The 8942-nt window shown below is 31.0% G+C and overlaps 1 protein-coding gene across 1 annotated transcript; it reads right to left on the bottom strand.

Annotated features, from left to right (window-relative positions):
- Positions 1-7019: 7019 nt before the first annotated feature.
- LOC107423416 (uncharacterized) lies at positions 7020-7652 on the bottom strand. Its single transcript, XM_016032968.3, has one exon. The coding sequence runs from the start codon at positions 7650-7652 to the stop codon at positions 7020-7022; it is 633 nt and encodes a 210-aa protein (XP_015888454.3).
- Between the last annotated feature and the right edge of the window lie 1290 nt (positions 7653-8942).

The following is an 8942-nucleotide window of genomic DNA, read 5'->3' as shown; positions in this document are numbered from 1 at the left end:
ATATTTGAATTAAAGAATGAAAAATAGTTAATATAATTGTCTCCGTACCCAAAAAAAAATAATAATAATGCTGAAAAGTATTGCGCCCCAAAAAGTCAATATCTAAACTTTATTGTTTTCATGAAAATAATCCACGACTATGAAGTTGATTGATCTTTTATTCTTTCACCCACCTATATTTTTCATAATTTCTTCTTGACTTACAGATAATTCTTTATGAAGCGCTACGTATGGTTTCGTGATATAAAAATAATTTTATATAAGTCATTGATTTCCTAAATGATAATAATACTATGATATTTAATGTTTATTTTCCTGTCATTGTTTTAATTATAACTTCTTTTTTTCTTATGATAAAATTTTGCAATATGTTTTAATTATAATTAAGGTATATACATAAATAAACAATGTATGTATCTTATTTGCTCATGTCCGAACTCTATGACTTTAATTATTTATTAATTACGAATATAATTTTCTTGTTCTATTTGATTTTTTTTATTCTTTGCTAGAACATTAATCCTTGATGAACAAGAAAATTACTCTTAGAAACAGTTGATATTGTTACGAAAACAGTAGACAAAAACAAGCATCCTAATTTGATAGATATATAACTAAACCTACTAGTTACTATTTTGAGGGAACATATATTTTTTAAGCTTTAAATTTTATTTTGGCAAGCATTTATTTATTGGATGGTTAAACTCCAACTTTATCAAATAATCACAGACTCTCTAATACAAAAGAAGTGGTAGGCAACTGAAGTGCACAATTGTCAGAATTTTTTTATATTTTTTTATTCCACATAACAAATTTGTTTTGAGTATAAGGAATTATAAAAATTAAAACTAGCTAAAGTCAGTTGGTTAAATTAAATAATAGAATTATGATGAAGAAAAATTAAAGTGTGGAATTCCAAGGAAAGGAAGGACCAATTTGTAATTTAAAAAAAAAAAAAAAGGGCAGTGGCAAATATAAAGTTTGATGCGAAATACGAGGGCAATTGTGGAAGAAGGAGCAGAAAATAGTCAATTCGTCAGGTCGTTCACGCCAAGGCCCAAAGACCAAAGAGATGAGAGTCTTTATCCGAAACGCCTTGGTCTAATCGACTTGTTCAACACGTTTTTTTGGCCACTTTTTGAACTTTCCTCTCTTTCTCAGTCAACACCATAAATTCCGAAGACCCTACACATTGATTATAAGCAACTACACAAAATTCTCAAAATTCTCTAAATTGCAATTTGGGTTTGGGTTTTAGAAATTTAATTAGAGTCTATTTCATCTAATTTAGGTCCTTTCAGTGGAGCAGATTTGGTGGTCCAAACGAAATTAATGATTTAAGTTTCTATTTATTATTATTATTAATAATTTTTTTTTAATCATTGTTTTTTTTTTTTTTTTTTTTTTTGGAGCTCAGACTTATTTTCATAATTATTTCATTTGTTTGAAAGGTGATAAATTAAACTTATCATATGATCAGGAGAACGAAAAATAACATAGAAGCTTTTAGTTTTATACTGAAAATTATGTAGCTTAACAAAATCAAGCGCACACCGAATATATAGAAACATAAACTTCAAAAAAAAAAAAAAAAGAAAAAAAAAAAAGAAGAAGAATATATAGAATCATATATCTTAATTATGAAAAATATTATATTAAAACCTACTTTAATTACATCCTTGGATAAGTAGATTGCGAGGTACTAGTAAGAAACAAACACTACTAGAATCGCGTTGATAACTGACGCAATAAATGCGTCGCACAAAATAAATAACGACGTATCGCACGGTGTCGCCTAATGTCTTGTCGCTAAATCTATAAGACAACAAGCGACGCATTATAAGAGTCGCCTATCTTTGACTTTTTAGCGACTCATATTTGCTTTTAGCGACGCATTAATAGAGTCGTCTATTTAGCGACGCATTGACTATTTAGAGACGCATTATTAGTGTCGCCTATTTAGCGACGCATTTTACTATTTAGCGACGCATTAGTAGAGTCGTCTATTTAGCGACGCATTAATAAAGTGACTATTTAGCGACGCATTAATAGAGTCGCCTATTTAGTGACGCATTAATAGAGTTGACTATTTAGCGACGCATTAGTAGAATTGCCTATTTAGAGACGCATTAATAGAGTCGCCTATTTAACGACGGATCGACACTTTTAGCGACGCATTATTTCTTAATGCGTCGCCCCTTCTTTTTTTTTTAATTTTTTTAAATTTTGTGAAAAGTGATTAAAATAGTAAAAATATAAAAATAATTAAAATACAAAAAAATGAAAACTAGCTTCATCCAAAATAAATAGAATACAAAAATTTTAAATAAATATTTTGTCATAACAAATTAATTATCAAATAAATTAAATATCATCTCATTGATATATTTTTACATAATTTGTAAGCTATTGTATTTTTCATAACAAATTTAATATTAATTAAACTTCCATGAATGCATATTCATTGAGATGGAAGTTGACCTCTTGTTGACGATATTACATCCTCATACTGCATATGGAAACATTAAAAAAGTTATTAGCATGCACTTATGCAAAATAAATAAAATATTAATCATTATTAAATTTGTAATTTAGTATAAATGAAAATTTAAAAAATATTACCATTGTTCTTAAGATTTGGCGAATCACATTTCTTCCCTCATAGTCATTACAAACATAGTCACTCTCACATTCATCCTCATTATCATTTTCATCGACACTTGGCAACTATATGACAAATGGATTGTGAGCCATCTTTGTATCTCCAAGAACATCTTCTTCAACAACCGTACGATGTTGTGGTGAAGTTAAAACAATAGACCATCTTGATTCAAGTTAATCTTCAACACAAAATACTTGTTGAACTTAGCAAAATAATGTCAAGCAATATCACAAACATAATTTCTAAAAAAGCAAGATTAATAAAACCCAATGAACCTAAGCTGCAGTTAAAATGAAAAAAAAAAAAAAAAACAACCCACCTCATGTTAAGAAAAAAGAAACTCACCTAAACGATGGAGATAAAGAAAGAAGAAAACCAAAAAATCACGAGGGCGACAAAGAGAAATCTAGCTTCTCGGCCGACGACAACGTAGGCAAATGAAAAATGAAACCTGGAATATCTCACTCTTCAAGTCTCTCTTAGATTGCTTCCAAATCTAATATCGATTAGGTGGTGTACTTGATGTAGTTTTAAAAAAGAAAAAATGGATTTAAAGGAGCGCGTAAAAATTTAAAAAAGCGCCAAAAATTTTCAAAAAATGGCAAGAACGCGCCTTTTCTCCCAATTGCATTTTTTTTTCTTTGATTAATATTTTTATTTTTCAACTACAAATAAAAACTGAAAATATTTCTTAAAAATGCGAAGCAAAATATCGAAGATTGCTGTTTATTTTTCTGTTTTTCAAGTACACCTTTATTCATTATAAAATTTGCATGTCTTTCAAAATTTTTGTTTTTGTTAATTGAGAGAATAGGCAACGTATTCTCTTCAAGAAGGATTGCCTGTGGTGTGGTGATTTCTTGATAGTGTAGGAGGTCTTGGGTTCAATTCTTGTTATGGTCCTATTTTGATTTTATTTTTTTTAAATATTTAAAAAAAAATTAAAAAAAAAAAGGAACAGGCGACGCATTTGTTGAGGAATGCGTCGCCTGTTCTTGTATTTGGCGACGCATTGTTTGAATAATGCGTCGCCTAACACTATATTAGCCAATTTTTGCTGTATTAGTACATATAAGTGATTTGGCCTAGTGGTGTGGTGATTTCTTGAGAGTGTAAGAGGTCCTGGGTTCAATTCTTGTTATGGTCCTATTTTGATTTTTTTTTTAAATGTTTAAACAAAAAAATTAAAAAAAAAAAAGAACAGGCGACGCATTTGTTGAGGAATGCGTCGCCTGTTCTTGTATTTGGCGACGCATTGATTCAATAATGCGTCGCCTAACACTATATTAGCCAATATTTGCTATACTAGTACATATAAGTGATTTGGCCTAGTGGTGTGGTGATTTCCTGAGAGTGTAAGAGGTCCTGGGTTCAATTCTTGTTATGGTCCTATTTTGATTTTATTTTTTTTAAATGTTTAAACAAAAAAATTGAAAAAAAAAAAAGAACAGGCGACGCATTTGTTGATGAATGCGTCGCCTGTTCTTGTATTTGGCGACGTATTGTTTGAATAATGCGTCGCCTAACACTATATTAGCCAATTTTTGCTGTATTAGTACATAAAAGTGATTTGGTCTAGTGGTGTGGTGATTTCTTGAGAGTGTAAGAGGTCCTGGGTTCAATTCTTGTTATGGTCCTATTTTGATTTTTTTTTAAATGTTTAAACAAAAAAATGCGTCGCCTGTTCTTGTATTTGGCGACGCATTGATTCAATAATGCGTCGCCTAACACTATATTAGCCAATATTTGCTATACTAGTACATATAAGTGATTTGGCCTAGTGGTGTGGTGATTTCCTGAGAGTGTAAGAGGTCCTGGATTCAATTCTTGTTATGGTCCTATTTTGATTTTTTTTTTAAATGTTTAAACAAAAAAATTGAAAAAAAAAAAAGAACAGGCGACGCATTTGTTGAGGAATACGTCGCCTGTTCTTGTATTTGGCGACGCATTGTTTCAATAATGCGTCGCCTAACACTCTATTAGCCAAGTTTTGTTGTATTATTACATATAAGTGATTTGGCCTAGTGGTGTGGTGATTTTCTAAGAGTGAATGAGGTCCTGGGTTCAATTCTTGTTATGGTCCTATTTTGATTTTATTTTTTTTAAATGTTTAAACAAAAAAATTGAAAAAAAAAAAAGAACAGGCGACGCATTTGTTGAGGAATACGTCGCCTGTTCTTGTATTTGGCGACGCATTGTTTCAATAATGCGTCGCCTAACACTCTATTAGCCAATTTTTGTTGTATTAGTACATATAAGTGATTTGGCCTAGTGGTGTGGTGATTTTCTGAGAGTGAATGAGGTCCTGGGTTCAATTGGTCTTATTTTGATTTTATTTTTTTTAAATGTTTAAACAAAAAAATTGAAAAAAAAAAGAACAGGCGACGCATTTGTTGAGGAATGCGTCGCCTGTTCTTGTATTTGGCGACGCATTGTTTGAATAATGCGTCGTCTAACACTATATTAGCCAATTTTTGCTGTATTAGTACATATAAGTGATTTGGCCTAGTGGTGTGGTGATTTCTTGAAAGTGTAAGAGGTCCTGGGTTCAATTCTTGTTATGGTCCTATTTTGTTTTTTTTTTTAAATGTTTAAACAAAAAAATTGAAAAAAAAAAAAGAACAGGCGACGCACAATCTTATTGGTGCGTCGCCTGTGGGTCGCCTGTTAAACGTATAACAAAAAAGAAAAAAAAAATCAATCTCAGTTATGTTGCTCTAATATCTTTATGGGTTATTTGTTGTTAAATTAAGATTAATTAAAAGAACTAAAAAAAAAAATGGAGGAGAGAACAGGCGACGCACAATCTATATAGTACGTCGTATATTTATTGAATTTTTACTGACGCATTAACCTCAGAGTCGCGGTTTTGTTTTTTCAGACGTGTTTGTTTCGTAGCGTCGCTAAATAAGTGTCGCTAGATATCAATTTTCGCGTAGTGAAAACGCTTATGGTTGAGGCTTTAAAATAAATAATAGTTGACTGGTCGAGTTTAGAGTTCAAAGTTCATAACCAGAGCCATCTTAACTGTTAAAGAGTTCCTAGGCAAAAATTGTTGTAAGATCTTTATCAAATATTGTTAATAATTTTTTGAAATTAAATTTTATTTTTATTTTATATGTACATTTGTTTTAACTTTTTGAGCTAAATTTTAATAATAAATGTTTTTTGCTAATAATGAATTATGCAACTATCAAGTTTTAATCATTTTTTAAAATAAATCAGACAATCCAAATTAAGACACATATGTGATTTATTTTACACGATAAACAATGTTATAATTGGGAAATTGATAACTATATATATGAATTCGTAAAAAACAAAAAAAAAAAATATATATATATATATATTATGATAATAAACAATATAAAATTATTAAATGAACAAAAAAGTGAGAGATAACATGAGGGAAAAAAAAAACTAAAAACTAATAAGATTATCTTCTTTTAGGAGCTCTTTGAATAAAAATTTTGTAGATTGTATATGAAAAAGATTAAACAACTTATATAAAAATTGAATATATAAAAAGAAAAAAAATTATAAAAGTAAGTTAAAAAAACTCATGAATTAAGAGGTTTTTAACCAAAGTTAGAGAAAACTCATCAGTTGAAAGATTTTAACCGATCTTTTACTTTTTAACTATTAAAGATTTAATATACAAATAAAGAAAATAAAAAATTTAATTTTTTTTTTTAATAAAAGTGGAATGAATAGTTAATTGATACTATTTTTCAAAAATAAAATATATGTATAGATATAAACAATAAATTGCAGTTAATATAAAACTTAAATAAAATAATTCATAAAAAATAATCCTATATTATTTATTAAATAAAGACTAAAATATATAAAATAATATATAATTTTTTTAATATAATTTTTTTTTGGGCCCTTTCATGGTTGGGGCCCTAAGCCGGGCTGTATATAACACGTTAATTGTTATTATTATTTTACAATTTCTTTTATCAATTTCTGTTTAAGTTTTTTTTTAATCTTTATTTATTTATTCATTTCCATAGACAATTAATTCATCCGTAATTCCTCAACAGCTTTTATCATTTGTACCATTAATTCCACATCAATATCTGTAAATAATATGGCAACATGCACACAAAAGTCCAAGAGGTACCAACAGGGCCATCATAAAACGTCCATAAAGAAAAAAGAAAAAGGAAAAATAAAAGTTCAAAAGAGAGAGCTTTGTATAAGAGAACAGAGGAGTGGAAAAGTTCAACTTGGAATTGGTTATGAAGAACAAAACGAGATATACTATGATGAAGAACAAAAATTAAATACAATTTTTGAAACAAATTATTGTGATCAATGTCTGAAAATGCCTATATAATATATATATGTATCAAACATGACTAAATTTCTCTTGATGAAGTTCCTCGGTGTTCAAAGGAGCATATCCACCCGAAACATTAACTTGATCAAGTTCAACTTTCTCTTGGTGGTAAGACTTGCAAACGCAGTAGAGAACTGTTTGGCTGACTAACTCAATCAATATGAACACCGTAGGCAACAATGAGGATATTGCGACAGAAACAGCCCCAGCCACTATCCCAAAAGACCATGCATACATAACCAGCTTCCCAAGTGCATAGTGCAGGACATAATAGACAATAGCCAGACAGAAAAGCATGATGACAGCCACCCACCAGTTTCCCTTGAGTAGCTGATTGCTCTCTTTCATGGCCTTAAACCCTCCAGCTTCTTCTAACACTGACACCACGTTAGCCAATGAGGAAACTAACACCAGGTATACGAACCCCGCCAAGTAGGAGACCGTGGCAAACAAAATCACGAGGGAAATAGTTATAATTCCAGCTCTGGAGCTTATCATGGTGTAGAATGTTGCCGGTGCGATTATGAGGATTAGCATGAGCACTGCTGTGCAGGCGAAGGCAATGAAAATACAGAAGAAGGTGAAGGCGAGCCTCTTCCAAACCTTTGAGACGACGGCGATGAACTTGATGTTGAAACTCATGACTGCTTCGTGGCCGGTGTGGATACATGCTGCTGTGTAGATACCTGCAGAGGTGTAGATGAGTCTGAAGATGAGTGCAGCGATCAAGAATACAAGTTGCAAGATCCAATATGGTGCGAATTCGGAGGAAAAAATATAGGAATATGGATTGTAGGATGCGAAAGTAGCGCCATTTTGCTGCTGGGTTTGGTTGAAGGTGGTGGTTGTGGTGGTGGTAGTAGTAGTTTGATTGAGGCCGGTTTGGGGTAACAATGAATAGGAAGCTAGTTTGTTTGTCAAGGATATGAAATAGGTAGGGAGGATAAAAAAAAATAAAGATACTGTAAAGGTTCACATTCCGTGAGTTAATGATTTTGTAGGAATCTTTGAAAATACCGTAGACTACCTCAAGGGACTGCATATTTCCTTCAAAGTGCTTTTTTCTCTTGATTGGATTTTGGGTTCCGCGAATGGGATATATGAAGAGAGTAGAGGAAGGAAGAGAGGAATAGAGCAAAATTAAGTATCCATTTTGATTGTGTTTGGAGGTCAATTTATATAAAATTTGAAATAGCACTTTTCTGACAATCTTAGGCAAGAAAACGCGGGATGTTAATATGCAATTGTGGACTAATTGAATGCTAAGGTCATCCAACCTATAGAGGCCACCTTCTAATTTATAATATATATATATACATATATATATATTTTGTTTGGGGTAAAATGGAAACTAATTAATCAATTAGTTTAAAAATAAAAATCATATATCCGATAACTGTTCTGAAGATTTGTGCTAGGACATAAAAATAAAAGTGTAAATTAAAACAACGGCATGACTATCCAATTATCCAAGGCTACTGGTTGTTGTTTGCAACTCAGCTCAGTGGATTTACCAATTGACACATAAATAAAACATGGCACGCACACTTTCCCCAAGCGTGTGGGTCTTAAGACTCGGTCATTGGTCCTACCCCTATTCGAATTTTCCTTGTTGGTTCCGTTTGTACTTTCCTTATTAACTTTTTCGGATAACAAATTGAATTGGTCTGACCAAAATCAAACTATTCTGAATTTGTGAAAGATGTTTTTTTTTTTTTTTTTTTAAATAAATTTTAAAGGAAAAAAATGTTTGTTATCCTAACTCAGCATATATTTGGGTTGGATCGAAGGAGTTCTAGAATTGAATTACGTTTAATATATAGTTCGAAATGCAACGCGGGTGGTAAACTTATTCCGGAATTGGACCATGTCTTAAAGGTCTGGTTGTTACTTTGATTGGTCTGCCACTCCAGTTTATCAGAAGCTTCCTGA

The sequence above is a fragment of the Ziziphus jujuba genome, chromosome 7 (assembly GCF_031755915.1).
Source record: "Ziziphus jujuba cultivar Dongzao chromosome 7, ASM3175591v1".
Classification (NCBI taxonomy): Eukaryota; Viridiplantae; Streptophyta; class Magnoliopsida; order Rosales; family Rhamnaceae; genus Ziziphus; species Ziziphus jujuba.
Note: the sequence above shows the minus strand (reverse complement) of the source record. Positions and strands in the feature narration are given on the sequence as shown.

What these genes read in the sequence shown, in the direction of transcription:
- LOC107423416 (XM_016032968.3), bottom strand. Translation starts at nt 7,652, where the DNA reads ATGAGTTTCAACATCAAGTTCATCGCCGTCGTCTCAAAGGTTTGGAAG.